The sequence below is a fragment of the Penicillium solitum genome (assembly GCF_028829755.1).
Source record: "Penicillium solitum strain IBT 25940 chromosome Unknown utg000001l_segment0_segment0, whole genome shotgun sequence".
Lineage (NCBI taxonomy): Eukaryota > Fungi > Ascomycota > Eurotiomycetes > Eurotiales > Aspergillaceae > Penicillium > Penicillium solitum.
In genome coordinates, this window is record NW_027072121.1 from 1,994,337 (window position 1) to 2,019,293 (window position 24,957).

General features: G+C 49.4%; 4 protein-coding genes across 4 annotated transcripts; 3 read left to right on the forward strand and 1 right to left on the reverse strand.

The window, feature by feature from the left end:
- Positions 1-112: 112 nt before the first annotated feature.
- On the reverse strand, positions 113-1,671 carry N7455_000776 (uncharacterized protein; the record flags this gene model as incomplete). The annotated part of the gene is made up of 2 exons (XM_040960653.2): positions 113-734; positions 812-1,671. The coding sequence occupies 2 exons, from the start codon at positions 1,669-1,671 to the stop codon at positions 113-115; spliced, it is 1,482 nt and encodes a 493-aa protein (XP_040808902.1).
- Positions 1,672-3,029: 1,358 nt separating this feature from the next.
- Positions 3,030-18,887, forward strand: N7455_000777 (uncharacterized protein). Its single transcript, XM_040960657.2, has 6 exons — positions 3,030-7,481; positions 7,536-10,351; positions 10,417-11,616; positions 11,682-13,719; positions 13,775-18,501; positions 18,603-18,887. The coding sequence occupies exons 1-6, from the start codon at positions 3,158-3,160 to the stop codon at positions 18,765-18,767; spliced, it is 15,270 nt and encodes a 5,089-aa protein (XP_040808912.2). The 5' UTR covers positions 3,030-3,157; the 3' UTR covers positions 18,768-18,887.
- A 1,849-nt stretch (positions 18,888-20,736) lies between these two features.
- N7455_000778 (uncharacterized protein) lies at positions 20,737-21,885 on the forward strand (the record flags this gene model as incomplete). The annotated part of the gene is made up of 1 exon (XM_065603869.1): positions 20,737-21,885. The coding sequence occupies one exon, from the start codon at positions 20,737-20,739 to the stop codon at positions 21,883-21,885; it is 1,149 nt and encodes a 382-aa protein (XP_065462360.1).
- A 55-nt stretch (positions 21,886-21,940) lies between these two features.
- N7455_000779 (WEE1 family protein kinase) lies at positions 21,941-23,920 on the forward strand (the record flags this gene model as incomplete). Its single annotated transcript, XM_040960630.2, has 1 exon — positions 21,941-23,920. One exon carries the CDS (start codon positions 21,941-21,943, stop codon positions 23,918-23,920), a length of 1,980 nt encoding a protein of 659 aa, XP_040808873.2.
- Positions 23,921-24,957: the final 1,037 nt, after the last annotated feature.

Genomic DNA, 24,957 nt, shown 5'->3' on the forward strand with positions numbered 1-24,957 from the left:
GGGAATCATCGAGAGCTGTCTCGCCGGACATAATTTTAAAAATCTCGGCCCACTTCCCAAAAGCAAACCCGAGACACGAAACGACGATCATGCCACATTTTTTTTGTTTTTCTCACAGCATAGCGCGCACCCGGGTGTCCTGCACCAAGGAAGCGCCGGCCAACTGATCCGCAAAGACGGAGCTAACAATCTCGCCACCCCGCACAGCTAGCACCGACAGCAAAGAATCACTCAGACCGTGGGTCTTCTCATTGCAACCCTGCAGCCAGATACCAGCCTGGGAACTGACCTTGGCACCGTCGAGCGAAACACGGTAATCCCGGCCGGGATTCCAGGCCGATGCGCCGGCGGGTCGCAAGCTGCGCACGTTCTCGAGGAGTCCCTCATGCGCGTCGCGGAGGTAGCCCGTCGCAACCATCAGCGCATCCACATCCAAGACTTCCTTGCCTTCGCTCTCATTCTTGACTGACTTGACATGGATGCGCATGCGGTTCGATGCGTTGTGGTGTTCGATCCGGGCGACCTTGGTCTCGGCGAGGATGCGTTGCTGCCATTGTGTCTCGTCTGGGTTCTCCACTCGCTGGAGGTACATGTCGTTGTAAATGGACTCGATCAGTTCCAGGCGAACCACACTGTAGTTGGTGGCTTTTTCAATAGCAATCCGCTTCTGGCGTTCTTCGGCGCTCATCTCGTAGAACTTGTCCACGCGCTCGGGGTTGAAGATTTCGTTCACACTAGAAAGAAAGAAAAAAAAGCAAAAGGTTAGCCGGGTTGAAGTTCTTTCGGAGCTGGGTATTTTGAGGGAACATACAAAGGAGAGTCATCACTGGGACGCAGAGCGGTATCACGGAGGATCAGGGTGGTGCGCGAATTGGGGTAGCGGCGGTGCAAATCGTGGTAGATCTCAGCAGCACTTTGGCCACTGCCGACGACGGCAATGTTATAAGGGGCCATCTCGTCGTTCAGCATCTGAGGCAGGTGAGTGCAATACTTGGAGGAGTGCATGATGCGGGGATCCTGGGGGAAACCAGGAGGCATCTTAGCCTTGCCACCGAGGGCAATGACGACCTTGCGGGAGTTGCGGGAGGAGATCTCGCCAGTACCGGTGTTGCGCGAGACGACGGTAAAGAAGTCAACAATGCCACGGGAATTGGTAGGACCAGGGACAACCTCAATAACCTCCTCGCCGTAGTTGACGACGTTGTCAAAGCGCAGGGCGCACCATCGCATGTAGTCCTCAAATTCCACACGGGCAGGCAGGAAAGTGCCCAAGTTGGTGAAGTGAATGAGACGCTTCTTGTGGTGCAGGTAGTTGAGGAAAGTGAAGCTGCTGCGGGGATCGCGCATAGTAGCGAGATCCTTCATGAAAGAGATCTGCATACGCGAGCCCGGGACCAGCATACCGGAGTGCCAGGCGAATTGGTTCTGCTTCTCCAGGAAGCAAACCTTGGGCTTGAAGTTGGGGTCCTTCGAGGCACCGAGGGTGGGGTCCAAAGCGTCGTTCAGGGCAATGGCAACAGCGAGTGAAGCAGGGCCGAATCCAACACAGAGCAGATCGTGCATCTCATCCGCGCCAGTTGGTCGCAACAGCGACCGAGCTGTCTGGGGTTGGGTGCGTGGCACCATATCGTTGAGGAAGGAGAGCTCCGACTTGCGGGTAACAGGCTCCATGACGATTCAAGAGTTTTTAAGGTAGAAAGGTAAAAGGTAAAAGGTAAAAAAGTGTCAAAAAAGTGTATCTATATACAACCGAAAAAGGAATTCCAAGAGCTTCAAGGGGGAGCTTCCAAGGTTTTTCAAATCCTTTCCAAGAAAGAAAGGAAAAGGCAGGGAAGGGAAAAAGGCTTTATATGGTCCGTTCGAAGAAGAGCGGATCAGATAACTTGACCAAGTGGATCCTTTCCTGAAGGTCTCTGACCAGGTGAAGCCCTCGCTTGAGCTTTTTGCCAAGTTTTCGTATTTTCCCTGGTTCGGGTGTTTTTTTCAATTTTATCAATCAGTGAAATCCCGAGGGGTCTCCACTGGGAAAGATGGTTTGATGTTTCGATGGTTTCCTTTTTTTTTTTTTAAAATCTCAAGGTGATACTACTCTATATTATTATATACTTAGAAGTATTCTTCTATACCGTATTAGATACTCCACTATATGCAGGAAGATAAAAGAAGAAGTAGAAAAGGTTCGATGCTTCATGCACATCAACTTGATCAACCAGAGCACAGCCATTTCTAATTCCTCAAAACCCAAAAAAGGTCTTACGGCCGATGTCGGGAATAATTGGGGATCGGAGGGGAAAGAGTACGTATTTAACAAGGTATATATGGTGTATGCACGTTGGGTACTTTCTCTTGGCAATGCATGGGACTCGTTTACAGTGGGGTGGTCCTGCAGGAAAATTACTCCGCAGTGTATTGACTGGGTTACTTCTGTGATTTTTTTTTTTTTTTTCGTTTCTTTTTTTTTACGCTCGGGCATTTGAAGTGGGGGAGGTAACAATGATATTATATGAGGTTATTATTGCTCTTACTTTGTATTATGCAAATTACATTATATATATGTATGTACTGTACCTTAACGGTATATTATATTGTATGTACTAGGTACATACATCTATAACATACAGGTGTACGTCATTCATAACCGGACATAGCCCTACTGTTTCAGCTGATTCAGCCGAGTGGGGGAATCCATGGATGTCGGGTGGTCTGATCTTGAGATTATGCGTACTTTGTATATATAATATATAATATATATAATACATACGTACATGTAAACTATAGAGGTACTGATAAATATTATAAAATAAAATAAAATAAAATAAAAAGAATAGAGGGTAATAGAGGGTATTAGAGTAACAAGTAACAAGTAATACTACGGACCCAAATATTCCATACATGGACCTTCAAATGTTCTCACCTCTCTTTTCCGCGCTTGGCTCGCTCGAAGATCATACAAATCCCCATGTATGGTCGTGCCCCTCGATTTTGCTTTTTTTTAAACCGAAAAACCCCCTGTTAAAAAAAACCTGTATGTGGGACTCTTTCTTTTGGCGCGCTTGCCTGCATACGATCTTCTCCAGCCACTCACGTTGCACCTAATTAGATCGACTAAGCAGACTGCTTCCTAGGTACCTAGGTATATGCTTTGCCTCGAATATGTATGTGTGAGGGAGAGAAAGAAAAAAAAACCACTGCGCAGGTCATGGACCGATTCACTCAATTCCCCGCCGTCAATGACGATGGTGGTGATGCTCACATCCTACCCTGGCAGATAGATGCCCAACTCCCCTCCGAGATATTTGCTTTGTCATGGGCAGTCTTGCTACGGGCATTCACAACAGATGAGAACCCGGTCTTTTTATTGAATGGTATGCCAGTCAAGGCAGATCTATCTGCTCAGACGGTTCAGCCAGCAGATCTGGCTGCTGTATCAGACCTCTCTACCAATCACACAGCTGTAGTGCTGGGAGATCCTCCATTCAGTGATGGACCATCCCTGGCCTTACAGTGGACCCTGAACCCCGCGACCCAGTTGGGAGCCTTGTGTGCGACCAGAGGCATGGACGCTGCTTTCCTGTACCAACTGGGCAACCAGCTGAAGCAGATCGTACAAGATCAGGCTGCCCAGAAGGGTATGCAGGTGACACTGTCGGCCACTGAGCTTCCTGATCTAGCCATCTCAAATTCCTCGCCCTCCACGCTGCCAGGGCCTCAACTTCTACACGAGCTTGCCCTGCGCGGGCTCAACGATTCAAACCATGCCATTGAATTCCTCACGGCGGATGGAAACATTCGTTGCTTGCCATACCGTGACTTGGACCTGCTTTCTTCAGAGCTGGCGAGGAAAATAGCTCGTGCTTCGACGACCTCACAGGACCTACAGAAGGTCGTGCCAGTACTTCTGCCCCAGTCTGTGGAATTGTACATTTCATGGCTGGCCATTCTCAAGGCTGGCGCAGCTTTCTGCCCCTTGAATACCGATGCGCCAACAGATCGCATTGAGTTTATCTTGCAAGATGTGGCTGCATCTGTCGTGGTCACAAATGATGCTCTTGCAACAAGGATACCGCTGAGAGAGCATATATCTATTCTTACCGTGGACGATCTTCAAACCAACGCCGATATCACAAAACCATGCTCTGAAAACAGCATCTCCACTGATCTGGCGTATGTCATGTATACATCTGGCTCCACGGGCCGCCCCAAAGGTGTCGGGGTGTCCCATCTTGCTGCCACCCAATCACTCCTTGCTCATGATGATTTGATACCCTCTTTCAAGCGCTTTTTACAGTTCGCATCACCCACCTTTGATGTTTCCGTGTTTGAGGTCTTTTTCCCCATGATGCGAGGATCAACCCTTATCGGCTCTGAGAGAGAGAACATGCTCCTTGATATTTCCCATGTGATGACTACGATGAGAGTCGATGCCGCTGAGTTGACCCCAACGGTGGCAGGAGAGTTGTTGCGCACGCGAGCCGCAGCCCCATCTCTCCAGGTACTCCTCACAATTGGTGAGATGCTCACCAGACATGTGGTAGACGAGTTTGGCCAGTCTGAGGACAGAGTGGGCATTCTCCATGGAATGTACGGGCCTACTGAAGCAGCAATTCACTGTACTGCCGCCACCCATTTCCAGGCCAAGGATCGTGTCAATATGATTGGAAAGCCCTTTAAAACCGTTTCCGCATACATCATGGCACTACCCTCCAACGATGAGTCATCCTCGACGGAGCTTCGCCCCCTTTCATTGGGCCAAATTGGAGAGCTTGTGGTGGGCGGTCCTCAATTGGCAGACGGGTATATCAACCGGCCTGAAGAAAATGCCAAGGCTTTTATAGACAGTCCAGTGTATGGCCGACTTTATCGCACGGGAGACAAAGCCCGCATACTCCCCACCGGGGAGATTGAGTGTTTTGGCCGAATTTCCAGCGGCCAGGTGAAGCTGCGAGGCCAGCGGATAGAGCTTGGCGAGATCGAGCATGTTATCACCAGGGCCTCCGGTGTTCGCAGTGCTGTAACCATAGTCATCGACGGGAACCTGGTTGCATTTGTTCTGGTTACCGACAAAGAAACGACAGACAGCAGCCTCCGAGACGTCTGTCGTCAGCTGTTACCTCGCTTCATGATTCCTGGGGAATTCGTGCTCGTCGACCAATTTCCCCAACTTCCCTCGGGCAAGATCGATCGTAAAACACTAGAAGCTGATTTTATTCGCCACCGAAGCACCACTCAGGCTTTTGATGACAGACTTTGCCGAGATGAAAAAGAAGAGTCTATCGTCTCGGGCGTGGACGATGTGCTAGGCCGACGAATTTCGTCGACAGAAAGCCTGGCAGCAGCCGGCCTTGATTCGCTAGCAGCAATCCGTCTAGCGTCCCATCTCTTGGATGCAGGAATCCGCCTGGGTGTAGCTACCCTGATGGAGGCCGACTCTGTGGACGGGATTTGGCAGCTTGCCACCAGCCTTGAAGCTGTGACCCCGACCGAGGATACGCAAGCAGCCCTGCAAACGATTCTCCAACTTGTTTCAGATGCAGGTGCAGCAAGAGTCGACTCGCTGGGTTTGAGCGAGCAAATCTTGGACATCGTACCATGTAGTCATATTCAGCAGGCTATGATCTTGGAGACTGTCCAAGACAACAAGGCATACTGCAACTGGATCGAGCTAGAATTCGAGGCCTCGGTCAGTTTAACTTCGGTGAAAAATGCATTTGGTCAACTAGTGGACTACAATGAAATCCTGCGCTCTGGATTTGTGGAAATCGGCCTCAAGGATCACTCATATGGTCGCTTCACCTGGAAGACCCTTGACAAGCAGGTTTCCGTGCAACATGAGTTTGACTACGATTTGGGCTTGAGTGCAGGTCACGATGTCTTGAACCCCTTCCGAGTCCAAATCAAGGAAGGGAAGGATAATCTCCGTGTGCTAGTGCATATCCATCATGCCCTCTACGATGGATGGTCTTGGCAACTCATGTTGAAAGATCTCAGAAGTATCTTGTCTGGAGAGGAGCTCACTTCTAAGCCTCCATATAATGTCGTCGCAAACTTTTTCATTGAGCACAAACTGGACAAATCGGCAACAGAGTCCTCAACCTACTGGCGTGATCAGCTACAGGGACTTTATCCTGCAACTTTCCCTACTTTCTATGGAAATGCAGATATTGTACATGCTACCGAAAAGGCTACTCGTGTGCTGGACATATCTGTATCAAAACTCAACGAAGTGTCCCAGCATCTTCGCGTGAGCCGGCAAACCATTTTCCAAGCCGCGTTTTGCTATATTCTCTCTTCCTACCTTGGAATTGGCGATGTTACCTTTGGAACTGTCTTTTCAGGCCGGACTCTGCCCTTAAAGGGCATTGAGACTGTTCTCGGACCCTGTATCAGAACTTTACCTACGCGCATGAACCTCGACAAAATGCAAGACGTGACGGATCTCCTCTTAGCCATACAGAACATGAACCGCAAGTCGCTCGAACATGGGAGTCTTCCCCTTCAGGATATCAAGAGAGCTTCTGGTATCGATTTGGATCGCAGTCTCTTCGATACGGCGCTCGTGTGGCAGGAAAGCATTTGGTCAGATGATCACCAGGGCACAGTGTTCCGGGAAGTTGAAGCAGGGGAGTTTTTAGAATTTGCGCTTTTGTTGGAGTTTGAGCCACGAGAAGAAAACATCTTTGCTCGCGCGACTTACCAAAAGTCGGCGCTACCATTCGAGCAAGCTATGATACTCCTCGAGCAGATTGATTCTGTGGCCTCGATCTTGATTGACAAGATTAAGCTTCCGATCCAGGAGATTCGGTCGTATCTTCCCTCGTCAACGTTGTCTATTCAACACGCAGTATCACGCGAGCAAGTTTATCCTCCAAGCTTGGCATCCAGCGTCGAGATGATTGCCTCTATAGACCCGGACCGGGTAGCGGTTGAGTTGATGCTCTGGAAGATAGAGACGCCTGCTCCGTTAGTCGAAAGCATGACCTACGGTCAACTAAACTCCCGAGCCAATGGCTTCGCACATCTTTTGCTCCATGTTGGAGTGACGACGGCCGATCTAATAGCCATTCATCTACCAACGTCCATTGACTTTTACGTTGCCGTACTTGGAGTTGCTAAGGCCGGTGCTGGTCTCCTCCTACTTCCCCAGGCCTCTTCGCAGGTAGTTCATTCTATTCTCTCCACGGCGAAATCCAAGTTTTGCATCGTCGACCACTTGACGGAAAACAATCACCGCTTGGATTTTTTGAAGTCCCTTCAACTGATTCACCTATCTTATTCACTGGATGTCTATCATGAGTTCAATATTCCATATACCAATAAAGGGTCTGATGTTGCCTATGCTGAGGTGGCGCTAATTGAAAATGACTTGACGGAAAACATCGTCATCACACGCCAAAACCTCCAGAGCAATATCAATGCTCTCTCAGACTTGTATTCAATGCCAACAGGATCGAAAATGCTCTCATGTCTTGAAGGATCAGGTGGTAAGTTGTCCATCGGATTTTGTTTTCCAAGTTATCTTTCTGACAAGAACACAGCATCAATTTTCCAGACATTCTTCGCTTGGCACGCTGGCGTGACATTGTGCTCATCTACAGACTTAATCATGACGACTCGGATCGAGCAAGCCTGCCAAGATATGAACATAACCCACCTTCATTTGCCTCCCATGCTCGCCTCCCGTATTGATCCACAAGCAGTCCCCAGTGTGCAACATCTTCTCTCTTCCGGCGAAGAAATGACTCCCAAGCTCCATCGAAATTGGGCCGACAAAGGCCTTCATCAAGCATACAGCAACAATGCAATGGCTCATGCATGTACTATTTGTCCCAACATGCAAGCATCGACCTATGTTCGAAATATTGGTAGACCCCTGAAGAGCACATCTGCGATGATTGTGGAAGGCGGAGATTCACTTGGCCTTCTTCCTCGCGGCGCTATTGGAGAGTTATGCTTTGGCGGAGATCAAGTTGGGCGCTGTCTACCCGACTCCGAGCCGTCAGTGACTGGACGATTTGTTGACCATCCTGAATTCGGTTGGATCTACAGAACGGGTGACTTTGGAAGACTGCTTCCTGATGGTACACTCATTCTTTCTCGAAGTTCCGGCCTTGCACAGTCGTATGCTCCGTCTATTGATCTTGATGGGGTTGATCGTGCTCTTATGACTTTGGAAATGGCGCAAGAATCAGTGAGCATGATTTTGGATGAGTCAACACTGGGTCAGCAGCGATTGGCAGTATTTTGGGTTCCTTCAACGAAATGCTCGGATTCTGTGCAAATCGAGCAAGCTACGAATGATCTTTTCAAGGAGCTCAGCAAGAAACTCTCTTCTTCTGACCTCCCATCCCTTCTTGTTCTTGTGGACGCCATAGATCTCACTGCGTCTTACAAGACCGATCACTTTATGTTGAGGAAACGACTGGAACAACTGACAACAAAGGAGCTTGCGATATTTTCGCCAAAGCTCAATGCAGATAATCATGGTGACAGTTTCACCGAGCTTGAGAAGACCATCTCTGCCGCACTATCGGCAGTTACTGGCAGTGACCAAAACAACATCCGCAAGCACACGTCTTTCTACAGACTGGGTCTGGACTCTCTTTCTGCCATTTCCTTCTCGCGGAAGCTGCAGGAGTCTGGATGTGGAAGACTTGCTGTGTCCACAATACTACGTCATAGCTCTATTTCTCAACTTGCAGCTGTCATTCCTCCCACGACCAACGGGCATCGGCCCGAACAGGCTGTGGATCCCGCACCACCAACGGTGTTCGATGAAACTTTCACTCATCAAGTAGAAGATGAATTCAAAGCTGCAGAAATAGCTATTCAGAGCATTTATCCTTGCACTCCACTCCAGGAGGCTATGCTTGCAGCTGAGTCTGGTGGTCATTCAGCCTATTTCAATCACCTCCTGCTTCTTGTTCACACCGATGCTGAGGCTATGAGAACAGCATGGGCTAAGATTATGCAAAGACAAGCCATTCTCAGAACTTGTTTCACGCAAACTAATGATAAGCGGTTTGCATATGCTCAGGTTGTACTGGATACATCGGTCTTGCCGTGGTTTCATATTGAAACTTCCTCTTCTGAGCTTGAGAATGTTATCAAGGAGAGCAAGTCCAAGTTCGAGGGTCTTTCTCCAGTCAATGGCAAGTTGCCCTACTCGCTGACTTTAATAACCGATTCCGCTGCACAGAAGACACATCTTCTACTGTCCATTCACCATGCACTGTACGACGGAGAAGGTATCGCCCAGTTATTGCAGGAGCTGCAGCTGTTGCTTTCAAGCCAAGCATTGCCAGCAAGCCCTCCATTCAGCAAATTCATCGATTACATGACTTCCGTTGACTATGGCTCGTCGGACAAATACTGGGACCAGTACTTGTCTGGCGTTTCACCGACCCTCCTTCCCACCCCCGAGCCCACAGCCAATGCAGATGAGTCGGCATCACAGCAAATCCATACATCCCTAAATGGCTCTTCTGCATCGTTCAAGCAACAATGCAAAGACCTCTCCGTAACCCCCTTGAACATCTTCCATGCTGCATGGGCCAGACTGCTTTCTCTATACACCGATTCCTCGGACGTCTGCTTCGGCAATGTCTTCAGCTGCCGAACCATTCCTTTGGATGGCGCGGATCAAATAGTTGGGCCTTGCTTTAACACACTCCCAATTCGAATCAAGTCCTCCTCGACTGCAACAAATAGTGACATCATGAAGTTGTCCCAAAAGAGCAATAACGACATTTTACCTCACCAACTCAGCCCTCTGCGGCGTATTCAACGGCGTGTTCTTGGCGATGGCTCTCGCCTCTTCGGCACGCTAGTCATTTTCCAAAACAGAAATACTGATCTGGACCCCAAATTCTGGGAACTTCTTCAGGACGAAGGGAACATGGGATTCCCCTTGATTTGCGAGATCATCCCCGACGAGTCTGCCGACAACATCCAGATCTGCCTTCACTTCCAAGTATCGTATATCTCGCAAACCGTGGCTGAGAACATCGCCCGGGACTTTGTGGCCCTTGTTGGACACATCACTCAATATCCATCTGCTCAGGCATCCGATAAGCGGCTATTGGGGACAGACATTCCTCGAGTCTTTGAACAGAAGGTGTCCTCAACGCCAAATCCTGTTCAGTTCCTGACTAAACCTCGCCAAAAACGCCCATGGTCCTATCAAGAGGAGATCGTCCGCGACATCCTTTGCAAATTTTCAGATGCCGACTGGGATAATTTGTTCCAGGACACAACAATCTTCCAACTTGGCCTAGATAGTATCAATGCTGTTCAGGTATCGGCGAAACTGCGTGGATTAGGGTATAAGATCTCATCTGGTGATATTCTTGAGGTATGTCGTACTGGGGTTTGCTTGTTGGTCATGAATTCAATTTTCTACTTACTGACTTGCATCAGGCTGCTTCTATTGATCAAATTGCTTCTCTTCTTACTTCCAGCGCAAAGGTTGTTGAGGAAATCGAGTTCAACTTTGGGCTTTTCCAAACCCACCATTTGCAATCTGTTTGCGAACAACTTGGGATTTCACCGCAAATAGTGCAGTCGCTGCGCCCTTGCACGCCGGTTCAAAATGGAATGCTGGCGATGTTTACACATTCCCATGGCGAAGTGTACTTTAATCGAATGGCTTTGAGGTTCCCGGCAGCTTTGGATAAGAAGATTTTGAAAGAAGCATGGTCTACAGTCATGGCTCAGCATGACATGCTTCGAACAGGCTTTGTTCAATTGCACGATCAGCATAATCCTTTTGTTATGGTAACTTACCATAAAAATAGCGAACTACCATGGTGCGACACATTGACTTCCATGGCAGACACTTCTAGTGTTCAAGAAAAGCATGCTTTGGAAAATCTCCACCAGCCTCCATGGAGGATTGAAGTCGAGGCAGGTGACAACACCAGCATAATGCATTTCTCCGCACTGCACGCTATTTACGATGCTCAATCTCTGGCTACCATAATTGCAGACGTCAGAGCAGCATATGAAGGAAAGGCTCTGGCTATGCCGGCACCAGTCACCGAAACTCTCGGCCCTATCCTTCTAGAAAGCAAGAGCCAGAGCGAATCCGCAAAATCGTTCTGGAAAGAACTGGCCCCAGAAGTGCAACCCTCCAAGTTCCCCGATTTACATCCCATCCGCACAAACGAGCGAACATTACTCACCACCTCCGTCTATTGCGCACAGTCTCGGAAGGCTCTTGAAGATGCCTGTCGAGATATAGGGGTGACACTACAAGCAGCGGGGCAAGCCGCATGGGCTCGCTTGCTCTCTGCATACACGGGCGAGTCCAATGTCACATTTGGAACCGTGCTTTCGGGTAGGAACTTATCCGCCGCCGCCGAACATGCGGTATTCCCGTGCTTGGTCACAGTGCCGACGCCCCTGCGTGTTGAGGGTTCCAACCGACAGTTCTTGGACCGTACGTTGAAGCGAAACGCTTTGTTGGTGAAGAATCAGTTCGCGCCTCTGTCGCATATTCAGCGATGGCTAGGTAGCGATGAGCCACTCTTCGACACTCTGTTTGTCTATCAGAAGTTTACTTCGGATGCTGTTGGTACTGATGGGTGGAATATTATTGACGAGGAGACGAACATTGATGTAAGTAGAATAAGCAGAGTCGGAATACCCCATAGTTTTGCAGGATTTACACTAACATTTTACAGTACCCCGTCTCTATTGAGTTAATTCCGCACTCGACAGATCTTCAGATCTCGCTGAGCTACCGGGGCGACCTTGTCCCCACGGAGCAAGCAAGGATCCTTTTGAGTCAGTATGAAAAGTTCTTGGAGGACACTGTCTTCTGTCCAGACGTCAATTCCACCGATCACCAGTCTGTGGGAAGTAGTTTGCTATCTATTACCCCTGCCAAAGAAGCACCAATTCTCACCACGGTGTCTTTGCTGCATCAATTTGTCGAAGCAAACGCGCTGAAGATTGCCGAGAAGATTGCATTCGAATTTGCTTTCGGTGACACTGCAGACAACCTCCAGAAGAAGACTTGGACTTACGGTGGGTTCAATGAATGTGGTAATCAAATTGCGCATTTCCTGCAGGCAAAGGGGGCCGTCCCTGGTGGAATCGTGGGAATATGTTTTGACAAATGCCCTGAAGCCTCCATGGCAATTCTGGGTATCATGAAAGCCGGATGTGCATATTTGGCCATTGACCCTGGTGCTCCTATCTCTCGTAAGCAGTTCATGCTAGAGGACTCCGGTACCAAGATCTTGCTTTGCAATCAATCCAAAATGGTGGAGCTGGAGGGCCTTCCGGCTATTGACGTCCAAGCACTTGATGAGCCTGGGTTGCTTGATGGAGTCTCAACAGGGGATGTCTTACTTTCCCGTCCGATTCAGCCAGATGATACTTGTTATTGTCTGTACACCTCCGGTACAACCGGAACACCGAAGGGCTGCGAGATCACACACGATAATGCCGTGCAGGCAATGCTGGCATTTCAAAGATTGTTCGCAGGACACTGGGATGAAGAGTCTCGGTGGTTGCAATTTGCCTCCTTCCATTTCGATGTTAGTGTTTTGGAGCAGTATTGGAGCTGGAGTGTTGGAATTTGCGTCACTTCCTGTCCTCGAGATCTGCTGTTTGAAGATTTGACTGGAACGATACAAAAGCTTCAAATTACGCATATTGATCTGACGCCTAGTTTGGCAAGACTAGTTCATCCCGATGAAGTCCCGTCCCTTTGTCGCGGAGTCTTCATTACCGGCGGAGAGGCGTTGAAGCAAGAAATCCTCGATGCCTGGGGCAAGCACGGCGTTATCTACAACGGATACGGTCCTACGGAAGTTACTATCGGATGCACCATGCTCCCACGGATGTCTGCCAACGACAAAGCTTCAAACATCGGGCCACAGTTCGATAATGTTGGGTCGTATGTGTTCAGACCCGGTACGATGACACCAGTTCTACGCGGCAGCATAGGCGAACTCTGCGTCTCGGGACCTCTCGTTGGAAAGGGCTACCTGAACCGACCGGAGCTCACCAAAGAACGATTCCAAGAGCTCCCCGAATTCGGCGATCGCATCTATCGCACAGGTGATCTTGTGAGAATTTTGCACGACGGAAGCTTCCAGTTCCTTGGCCGTATTGATGATCAAGTCAAGCTCCGCGGACAGCGACTTGAGATTGGGGAAATTAACGAGGTCATCAAACAAGCTACGCCTGAATTGAACGAAATCGCTACCCTGGTCATCACGCACCCCAAACAATCAAAGGACCAACTTGTCTCCTTCTTCACGACTGTCACTACAGACAAGAGATCTCGTGCCGTTGATGCTGGAGTCCGATCTTCGGAAGAGGACCGCGCCCTGCTGTCCAAGATCAAGGGCGCTTGCCGCACTCATCTTCCCGGGTATATGGTGCCTACACATATTATCCCGATGACGCGCTTCCCACTCTCTGCCAATAACAAGGCTGATATGAAAGTCTTGAAGAGTATCTATCAGGAGCTTTCCCTGGAGGATATTCAGAAATTGAGCTCTATGAGTGTTGGCCAGCCTGCTGACAGCGTCCAAGAACAGAAAATCATATCTGTTCTGGTGAGGTTTATTGGTTCTTCTGAGGAGAAGATCTCGTCATGTTCCAGTATCTACGAGCTTGGTCTGGATTCTATATCCGTTATTGCTTTTTCGAAAAGTCTCCGGGAGGCCGGGTTTTCTCAGGCTCAGCCATCGATCATTATGAAGCGTAAGTCTGAAGTTTCAGGTGTTGGCTAAGAATAGACCTGACTAACAATCCACAGATCCTACAATTTCCGGAATGGCTTCGGCTCTACAGGTGCCTATCTCATCTTCCGTGTCTGTGGAAACGATCCAACGAAACGCCAAGCAAGGCATCGAGGCTTTCGCCCACAAGAACACCCACGCTATCATCGAGCATATTGGAGTCATCGACAGTGAGATTGAAAGGATTGCGCCTTGCACTCCGCTCCAGGAGGGTATCATATACCACTATCTGTCTAGCAGCACGCCATTGTACTGCTCATCTTTCACCTTCGAGCTCGACCCTTCGGTCAACATCGAGAATTTGCGCTCAGCTTGGGATCAGGCACAGAGAGATGTTCAAATGCTGCGCGCCAGACTTTTGCCATCACCGGACGGTTACGCCCAAGTTATCATGAAGAAAGATCCCCTTCCTTGGTTCCTTGCTACGGTCAGCACCAACGAAGAGATTGACGACTTGCGCAAACAACGACATGACCACTGGACCACCCAGCTTGACGGTCTTTCAACCAATCTATGGGAAGTCGGGGTCATCTCTTCCCCTGAGACATCGGTAATGTGTCTGAACATCTTCCATGCTCTCTACGATGGAAACAGCCTGGTCCTGCTACTCGAATCGGTTTCCCAAAATTATCTCGACCAGAGCAAGAGTTTGCAGACAATCCCGGAGTTCCTTGATGTATTGCATTTGGGTCCCCTTTGTAAAGACCCTGCTGCAGAGGCATTTTGGAAAGAACATCTTGCTGGCTGCCGTGATCGAGCTTTCGCCGATAACGGCCAAGTGGACAGCGGGCCAATTCTGCTCAAAATCCAAATGAATGCGACAGATCAGGTTGACCATCTTCGCCGGTCTCTCAATGTTACAGAGCAAGCTGTTCTCCATGCCTGCTGGCTTCTCGCTCTTCGGCAGCAATACTCATTCGTACCACCACTTGGTGTCATTACCTCGGGCAGGTCAATTGATGTACTAGGCATTGCCGATGTTATTGGACCGCTGTTCAACACGATCCCCAGTAACGTCCAGCTGCATGGCTTGGAGTCTTGGTCTGATGTCGCTCGGCGCTGCCATGACTACCACGTGTCCACCATTCCTTTCCAATATACCGCACTGCGGGACATTGTGAAATGGCTCGGAAAGAACCCTGATGAGCGACTCTTCAATTCTTTGTTTGTCTTCCAGAGGGAAGATGATAAGATCGAATCCCCCACAAAAACTCTTTGGCGTACGCTCGACTCAGAGGCCCAGCATGAATACCCTCTGGCCTTTGAAATTGTGCGCAATGGTAATCACTCTCTGACAGCCACTATTGCCGCACAGAGTCATGCGGTATCATCGGAGGACGCTCAGCAGATGTTGTACAAGTTTGAGCAAATCCTTTATGAGTTTGCGCAAGACCTGAACAAAGAGTTGCCTAAGATAAACGGGGTGTCTCTCACGCAGGTTGTGATGAACGGCGAAGTGAATGGTCGTCACGAGCTTTCGAGGACACCAGAACATACCATTGGTGAACATACCAATGGCTCTTTGTTCGAGTGGGCTTACCAGGCTTGCACAATCCGCGACGTGATTGAAACCCTTGCAGGAGTGGAGCCGCAATCCATCAGCGAGAACACATCAATATTTGAAGTTGGACTTGATAGCATCGATGCAATCAAAATCTCCTCACGTTTGAGCAAAGCTGGCATCAAACTCCCCGTGAGCTCCATCATGCGCCACCGTACAGTGAAGGCCATGAGTGAGCAACTCTCAATGACAAACGGCAATACCAAAGACGGGACATTACCATTGCTCAACCAACTAGAGAAATCGTTGGCCAATTTCCTCGGAGTTGAAGGTCTTCTCCCCCCGAGTGCGACTCGAATTCTACCAGCTACACCCATCCAAGAAGCTATGGTGGCAGAAATGTTTGCCTCTGGGTACAAGCATTATTATAATCACGAAATCCTCGAGCTGGAGCCAGATGTGGACATCGAAAAGATGGAGTGGGCATGGAGAGCTGTCGTCAGAGCCCACCCTATCCTCCGTACTTCATTTGTTGAAGTCTGGGATCCGCAGATTCCTGTTTCATACGCTCAAATAGTTCACGACGAGGATCAAATTGATCTCCAGACTGTCCATCTGCATGGAGTATCCGTGGAATCCATTATAGAGACTCAGTGTTCAAGGGCACGCAACGAACTTATAAGCAGCCCCCTGCTCTCTATCACCATTGCGGTGGATGGAGATAAGCGGTACCTTGTTTTATCGATTGCACATGCTCTGTATGATGGTTGGTCAATCAACCTGCTCCACGAAGATGTTGCCAAATCCTATGCTGGTGCAGAGTGTTCCCGCCCGCCAGCCGATGACATTCTTGAGCAAATCATTGCCTCCTCTGGCGATGAAGCACGCAGGTTCTGGCGAGCAACGTTGTCCAACTTCACCCCGGTGTCATTCTCGCCTATGGAGCGCGCTGACAATAGCTCGGCCGTCGTTCACCGAGCAGAACAATCGTTATCCGTTCCATTGTCCAAGGCAGAGTCGTTCTGCAAACGCCACGGCATTACTCTCCAGGCACTTCTTGTCGGCTGCTGGTCTCTTGTCCTTGCTACGCATACCAAAAAACTAGATGTGGCATTTGGACTTGTCCTTTCTGGTCGGAACGTGGCTGACTCTGAGCATGTGATGTTCCCGACCATGAACACTGTCGCTATGCGAGTTATTCTCCATGGGACGCGCGTAGAATTGGTGAAGTATGTGCAGGAGGCTCTCCTGGCTATATCGGAGCATCAGCATTTCCCGCTTCGGCGTGCCAGACCAGATACAGGATCGCGGGCGTTGTTTGATACGCTTTTCATGTATCAGAAGAGACCGGTGGAAAATGTCCAGGCTGGGCCTGGGCAGGTTTTGTATAAATCTACCGGTGGAGCAGCTGATGTTGAATACCCTGTATGCGCCGAAGTTGAAGGTGTCGGGGAGGATCTGGTTGGGCGGGTTGCGTGCCGTGGAAATGTTGTTGGGGATCAAGATACCCTTGCGCTGTTGGGGCAGATGGGCGATATTCTTTCGTCTATCATTGATGGCCCATCGGAACAAACTGTCGAATTTACCAGCGAAGGAGTGAAGATATGTGGAAGCGCGGCTTTCCAAGATGAGTCTGGACAAGATATCGAGACTGATTTGGTGCCTCGGACACTCAATCACGCAGTATGGCTGCCCATTGAGTCAAAGATCCGCAAGGTTCTTTCCATTGCATCTGGGGTGCCTGAAAACTCCATTGACAAGGGATCCACAATTTTCGAGCTTGGCCTAGACAGCATCAGCGCCATCAAGGTGGCTGCACTCTTGAAGAAACAGTCTGTCAAGCTCGCGGTCAGTGACATGATTCGGGCTGGTACCATCGAAAACATGGCCAAAGCAGCCAACAGCAACCATACGGAGTTCTCTGTCACAAATATATCGAGCATCCTCCGCGAGTCGCTCGATGGCATCGATGTGGCGGAACTACTACAGTCGCATGATATTGATTTACAACGGGTGAGAAAAGTATTCTCCGCAACTGCAGGGCAGACTTATTTCCTCTCAATGCACACCCTGAATCCCGAGGTATTTTATCCGGAGTTCTACTACATGGCATCGCGCCAATTGAGCCCTGAGGTCCTTGATCGGGCCTGGGCCCGGGTCATAGACCAAACCCCAATGCTTCGGACGACATTCGTTCCCACTGCCGACCATCGGCTATTGCCCTATATGCAGATCGAGTTTGAGGCTGTGCACACTCCTGTGATCTGGCATTCCAAGTTTGATCAGCATCTTGTCTCAAAAGGTCTCAAGCAAGAATTTGGAGCAGTGCCGGTCGCACTGCATGCCTGTCAAACGAACAAGGGGACGGCGCTTATCCTGCAAATTCACCATGCGCTGTACGATGCTGTTAGTCTACCGCATATCCTCGACAGACTTGTTACACACTGCAGTCACGAGGAGGTTACCAAGCCAAACCCCAACCTTGATCTCTCACAGCTCGTGGCATTCCAGCATGTTCATTCGCCCGTGGATGTCCGACGCCACTTCTGGCAAAAGTATCTAGGCCAGATCCCAACAGTGGTAAAACGCGGGGATGGCTTCGGCACTGTACAACATCACTACCGACCGGGTCTGGTGTCAAATATGGCCAATGTCGAAAAGGTTGCTAAGCGCCAGGGCCTTAGCATTCAGACCGTCTTTTTGGCGGTCTATGCTCGAGTACATTTGCAGGAATTCGGTGCAGCTGAAACCGTAGATGACGCAGGGTCTCCCAGGCGGCTAACTGTTGGATTGTACCTTGCCAATCGATCCCATTCCATCGAGGGTCTAGCCGAATCTGTGATTCCCACCGTTAACATCGTTCCACTACGACTGGATGACAAACTCAGCGATTCCAACGACACCCTCCTGGACGCCGCCCGCAGGATCCAAACTGAAATCAACGAGATCAGCCGACCGGAATACTCGGGTGTTTCTCTCATAGAAATTGCCGAATGGACGGGGGTCCGAATCGACACTTGCGTCAATTTCCTGCGACTTCCTGAGCAAGAATTGGCACCCAGCAACGGTGACCCAGCAAAGTTTTCTCTCACAGCAATTCAACGCGAGGAGTTGGAAGATCTTAGCGGGGCAGTTTCAGGAAGCCCAAATCGGATTAATGGCAATGGTGTAGCGCCACCGGGTGCAGCCGAGATGAGCCCGGACCTCGACCCAAGCGCCTCAACGGTTACTCACATCTTTCAGGTAAGTGGGCAAAATGCACATCATTCTTTTTTTCTTTTCTTTTCTTTTCTTTGCATCTTAACGGTGATCGATCTTTATGCAAGTGCTTACATTTTCAACAGCCTACGATTGATGTGGAAGCCGCCATCCGCAATGGTCGGTTAGACTTTGGGCTCTTCGCACCGGAATCCCGTCTTGACCGAGATACAGCGGAGACTGTGATCGGCAATATGCGACGGGAGATGTCTGCATTGGTGACAGGCTTCGAATCGATATCGAATGTCTAGTGATGCTAGGGATGGAAGAGAGGGAACAGTACTCGGTATCCCGGGGTGATTCAACGGAGTATGGAGTATGGAGTATAATAGATGAAGAGTTTTTTTTTTCTTTTCTTTTTTTCATGTGGATATTCTTTTTGTTATTTTGCTTTCTATTTTCTGCTATTTTCTGCTATTTCTATGGCTCACATACTCATGCATATGAGGCGTTGGACGTGTGTAGTTTTCTTTTTTTTCCCAATCGAATTTATATCGAAAGCCATATCTGATTTGACGAGTGACGGCGGGACCCACGGACGGGACGGGCCCGGGGATCTATCTTTTGAAGCAGGGTTTAGGATAAGGCCATTATGTTGTATGTTGTATACCTAGGTAGTGAGTATGCATGGAGATATCCGTACTCCGTAGTATATAGTACTTTATAAGGTCTCTTATACAAAGTAGGGCTTATAGGATACACTATGAACTAAGTTTGTTTTTTATTATTTATATCCCCCTTTCGCACCAATCGGACTCAACCCAGTAAGTAGGCTTTTGTTTCTCACATTCCTCCGAGAATCGGCCTGATGGATCAGATGTGGACTTTAAGAGGCAGTGAGCAGTGAGAGTGGACTGATGGCGCTTAAGCAAGGGGGATTTCGCGTGGCCTATCAGTTGACACCGGGCTTCTTTTTTTTCTCTTTTTTTTCGGCTTTTCTTTAATTTTTGGATTATAAGAGAATAAATCTACAGAGAATCAATAATATAATATGTAATAATAATAAGTACCTTGTACCTTGATTAGAAAAAGAAAAGAAGAACCAAGGTATACTCCATACTCCGTACTCCGGGAAAGACGGGGGGAGAATACCCCTCCCTTTGTTTATTGGAGGGACCGTGCGAAGACGCGCAGTTTGCCTCCATGGAATAGACTACATAGTAGAGTACATACAAAGGGTTTATTTTTTTTATTTTTTTGGTTCTTTGGGATCAAGCGAATTATTTAATTTGAATATCATAATATTTATTAAACACTGAAGAGAGAAGATAATATAACTTATAATATAAGAATATGTGTATACAAAAATGTAGTATTTATTGTTTGCTTACCTAAGTCCATCACGCGTCACCCTAATCCACATCGGGCATCCATCGATCAACAACGCGACTGCGCGTTAATCGCTTTGGACTTTATTTCTTCTATACCCTCTGAACAACACACTCCGAACTTTGGATCATTGAAAGTCTTTATAAACATTCTTAATATCCCCCTTCTCCCAAGTGGTTTCAAATCCAACTCTCGGTTCCCCCCGGTCCTTGGACAGCGGTCACATACCAATACCCAACCCCTCCTCGATTCCGCCCTTTCGCCCTCGTGGGCTGACCTCACCTTTTGTATTGGGGGACTCACCCCTTGCAACCTTTTTTTTCGTTGGAACAAAAAAAAAAGATTCCGACACACGCCCTTCTACTTTTTTTTTTTTTTACACTGTAATCCAAAACTGAAACATTCCACACCTATCGCGCATCTCCTTGATCCGGTTATCCTTGGGTATCAAAAACGCATCCAAGTGAAACATCACGAACACGCGTTAGGTTTGTTCCTAGGGCGCATGGGAGACATTGAATTCCTTGGAATCCGCAATGGAAGTGGTATGACTCAAGTTTGATTGAACTTGCCACTCGCACCTGCTCTTGGAAACATTCCAGTCCCCGTGCCTTCCTTTCGGATATCATATCCTCGAATATCTCTGAGAATATCCTTGGCTTCCTCCTCTTGTCCTTTCTGGACGCGTTGTTGATTTTAACGCGTCAACATTGGAACTGTGGGCAAGCTCTCTCTCTCTAAATCAATCGACTCTCGACTCTCGACTCTCAATTCTCTGGATATCTACGTTACTTTTTTTAAAAAAGAAAAAAGATATCTAGAGCGCATTTAGTTGTGACGCGCTCTTCATTCTACACCCGTTGCGCGGCACGTTGACACATTCCCCCGATCATGGTTGCAACGTTTTCGCCGCACCGGGACTCCGGTGGCACACTTCATCTGCCATCGCACTCGGGGATCCATCACGTTGACGCCAGCTCTGCTATCCGTCAACTGCGCCGCTCACTTTCGCGCTCCCCCTCCAAGAGTTCAAACTTCTTCCTCAACCCACGTACTCACTCCCCCTCCAAATCTGCTTACATCTCTTCTCCCTTGTCGCCATCACGACGCGCCTCACAAAACAATTTTGTTCTCTTCCCATCCCATCAATCTCATCAGTCGCCTCTCGCCGTCCCTTATCCCCCCAGCGCGAAAATCAGTAGGCCGGCCATGCGTCGACGCACATCACCCCGCAGTCCGGCCAAACGCGTTTTGAGCGTTTCGACTGACAGTGGTAACGCGACTCCAACTCAACCCATCTCTTTGGCCTCTGGGGAAGAAAATGATTTGACTCTCGACGACCTCGTTGCGCCGGGTCAAAGTACCACCCCAGACAGTCCTTGTTTTATTAACACACCTTCTGCCCCTCTGGGTGAATCAACTTTTGCGCCGCGCTCAACTTTGTCGCGCATTGAGAAACGACGTAGCGGGACCTTTTGTAGCTTTGCGACTGGCAGTCCCTTGAAGCGCAGCGACGGGATTATGAACTTGGACCAAGCATCGCGAGGCAGCCCTTCTGCAAAGCGACGCAGCGTGCACACTCCCACTTTCGCAGCCGAATTCAGCATTTTCGACAACGAAGTCGAAAACACGACCCCAGAGGGATCTCCAACACGCAACGAAATCCCCTCTTTCCCTACGCCTGTCCAACCCCACAGTCCATTTGCGACCATTCCTAAGCGCTCGTCCTCTCTACGACGCTCGACCCTACAGCAGCGCGGCGATCGACCTCTCTTTGGGCGACCCAGGGCCTTGGATGATTCAACCGACGCATCACCACCAGAGACGCCATTGTCAGTTCGGCCACGAATGTCGTTTGATAGCAGCCTATTCCAACCAGGCAGCGAAAACATTTTCTCTCCTAGGCCGCCAGCCAGCCCGCTTTTCTCCAACTCCCCCGCCAACCCCCCCCGCCAATCCTACCGTCAACAACACTCAACCCCCTCGGCCCACTGCTCATCCTCTCTCGCGGACTATCACCCAATCCTCTTCTGGGTCTAGTATTGAGGACTCGCCCACTCATGAACCAGTTCACAAGCCCGAGGGCCGACGAACAATGTTCAACTTCTCCAAATCTCTCCCCGCCGGGGCTACTCGTCCTGCCCCCGTGACTCGGATCACACGAGAAGATGCAGCAGAGACGTTTGCTACCCCGGACAATTTCAGGCTAGTGAAGCCTCTTCCCGCGGCATTCATGTCCACTGGACTTATCTCCAAGAAAAACCGCAATGCGGAGGAGAATCCCGGATTTAACAAGAGTATGCCCGATACACCATGCAAGCGGCCTGTTAATCTTTTCACCGCTGGGCCAAATCCCACGGACCGCCTGTTTGACAAGTCACGTTTGCTTCACCAGTCAGATACTGTTTCTGCCTCTCCATTCAACCCACCTACTACCTCGCGTCCCAAGCCGAGTCCCTTCGCTCGGGGCATGGGAATCTTCGGTAGCAGCTTCAATCGTCCCGAGGCCTCCCGGCGTGGAAGTTTCGCTAGTATTGATGGTGATGACCTGATCCTCGCCCAATCGCCCTCCTCCCGACATGACAGCCAGCCTCTAAACGATGATTTTCCTCCCACACCCACCAAACAGCCCTTCCTCCCCTCTCGCACCTACCCTCCCGCAACTTCTCAAATCGCATCTCTGGAGCGACTCTCCGAGACAGCGAGTCCACTGCACGAGAAGTTTCTGCAGGCATCGCCTCACACTCCCCGCGACCAATACTTCCCTCCCGACCCAAGTGGCTTATCGATCTCCGTGCCAAGTGATCATCAGTATGTGCAGGAGCATGATCTTCCAGCCACTCCAACTGGCCCGCGAGACTCTTGGTCGTCTTTCAGACGGCCCAGTCTCCAAATTAGCGGCTACTATGTTCCCGATGTGGACCCCACTCTAACGTCCCGCTTTGACAGCGTGGAGCTTATTGGAACCGGCGAGTTCTCCCAGGTTTTCCGTGTCGCGCAACCTCACGACGCCTCCTTCCCATCTGTCTTCTCTCTTCCATCCAGCGAACCAAGATCGCCGACTTCCCTCCCTCATCAGGTGTGGGCAGTCAAGAAGAGCAAGCAGCCCTATCTGGGGTTGAAGGATCGCGAGCGCCGTATTCGCGAAGTCGAGGTTCTCAAGGCTTTGACCAACTGCGACCATGTTATTTCCTTTATGGACAGTTGGGAGAACAATGGCCACCTGTACATTCAAACGGAGTTCTGCGAAGAGGGTAGCCTGGATGGGTTCTTGGCTCAAGCCGGACTTAAGGCCCGACTTGATGACTTCCGTATTTGGAAGATTTTGCTCGAAATGTCTCTGGGATTGAAGCAGATCCACGACGAGGGATTCATCCACCTCGACCTAAAGCCTGCGAACATTCTGGTCACCTTTGAGGGTACTTTGAAAATTGGTGACTTTGGCATGGCGACACGCTGGCCTGCAGAGGATGGTATTGAGGGTGAAGGTGACCGCGAATACATTGGACCGGAGATTCTTATGGGCCGATTCGACAAGCCCGCCGATATTTTCTCACTTGGTCTCATCATTTTTGAGATCGCTGGCAATGTGGAACTTCCTGACAATGGAGTATCTTGGCAGAAGCTCCGCAACGGCGATATGAGCGATGTGCCCAGCCTTACCTGGAGCTCGGAGACCAGCATCTTCCGCGATGCCACTGGAAACCCTATCTCCGAAGGGTCATCTTTTGAGGATCTTTGTGCCTCCGATCTGGGGGACAACGACTTCGACGATGACTTCCTGACAAGTCGTCAGCTAGGCAACCCCAAACCACAGCGACTCGCACGCAGCGGGGAGCTAGTTGATCCCCCCAACTTCATGGTCGATGCCAACCATCCACAGGCATTGGACGGCATTGTTCGATGGATGATCTCCCCCGAACCTCAAAACCGTCCCACGGCCGACCAGATCCTGGAAACTTATGGGGTGCAATTTATTAACCAACGACGCCGCGCTGGCGCCACCGTCTTCGAGGGTAACTGGGGCCCCGCTGACGAGATCTTGGCCGAAGATGCCGAAATGATCGACGTGTAATTTAATATCCCTTTTACTATTGTGCATACGGAGGGTGTTGTGTGTTTTTTTTTTTTTTTTTTTTTCTCCCCTGTCCTTCTTTTTTCCTTTGTCACCTCTTCCCGGCGTTCAACCTGGGAACATTTTTCTTTTTTGTCCCATCTTTGATGCCATGTTTTCACGTTACGATATTATCCCTCCACCCCATGCTTCAACGGTTGAGGCTGGGGTTTTCTGTTGCGGGCTGGGCTTTGGGGGCGTTTTTGATCCATCCGGTTCGGATCTGGGCGTTACCTTGAGCAGTTCACGGATACCACTGGAGTTTGCAAAGGGTTCTGCACCCTGTTTCACGGATCTTTTTTTTTTCTTCTTTTTCTTTTGTACGATTCAATACCTAGCGTTACGAGATGCCAGAAATGTACCAACCTCGCAGGGTGCTTGCTTCTGGAAATGGTCAAGGCCACTCTGGGATTCTGCTGTATTTGTTCCAACATATTATCTCCTTGGAATCAATTGCTCGATTCTTTTTTTCCAGTGATATCTGGTCGAACAGCATGTCTGGTTGGCTTGGAAACATCACTGCTATCTTTTTGCTTTTCTTTTTGCGTTTTGTTCTGATGATGAATGTGTGCCCTCTGGGCAGTGATGACCCTATCCATTTTCTTTGAGCGTGATCTTCTCTGCTAGTTTGGTGTCTTTGGTTGAATACCTGGGTTCCATGTCTGTGTCGGAATTGTTTAATTACGAATTGAAATGATATCCTACGAACTTCTTCGATTGTAGCTCTTATTCAAGGTAAATGTATATACAAGTATCTATTCTACCTCCAAGCCCTTGGATTGGGAGCTTGCAAGGACCTCAAAAAGCACTGGTGGCAGTTTCGGTGCCTTTTCTTTCCTTGCTGCAATGTAGATAGATATCTTTTTAGCTGTCTTTGGGGATACCTATGTATGAAGAGACTGTTTACAGATATTCTATATTCGCCGATCATTTGTTCGAGACCACTCAGACCTTGCTGCATTGTAGCCTACCCAAGCACTATATTTGATCCCTCAGAT

Bases quoted from the DNA above. Each gene is read 5' to 3' on its own strand.
- N7455_000777 (XM_040960657.2), top strand. From the start codon at position 3,158: ATGTGTGAGGGAGAGAAAGAAAAAAAAACCACTGCGCAGGTCATGGAC. The intron at 7,482-7,535 runs GTAAGTTGTCCA...ACAAGAACACAG, and splicing joins ATGTCTTGAAGGATCAGGTG to CATCAATTTTCCAGACATTC. The intron at 11,617-11,681 runs GTAAGTAGAATA...AACATTTTACAG, and splicing joins ACGAGGAGACGAACATTGAT to TACCCCGTCTCTATTGAGTT.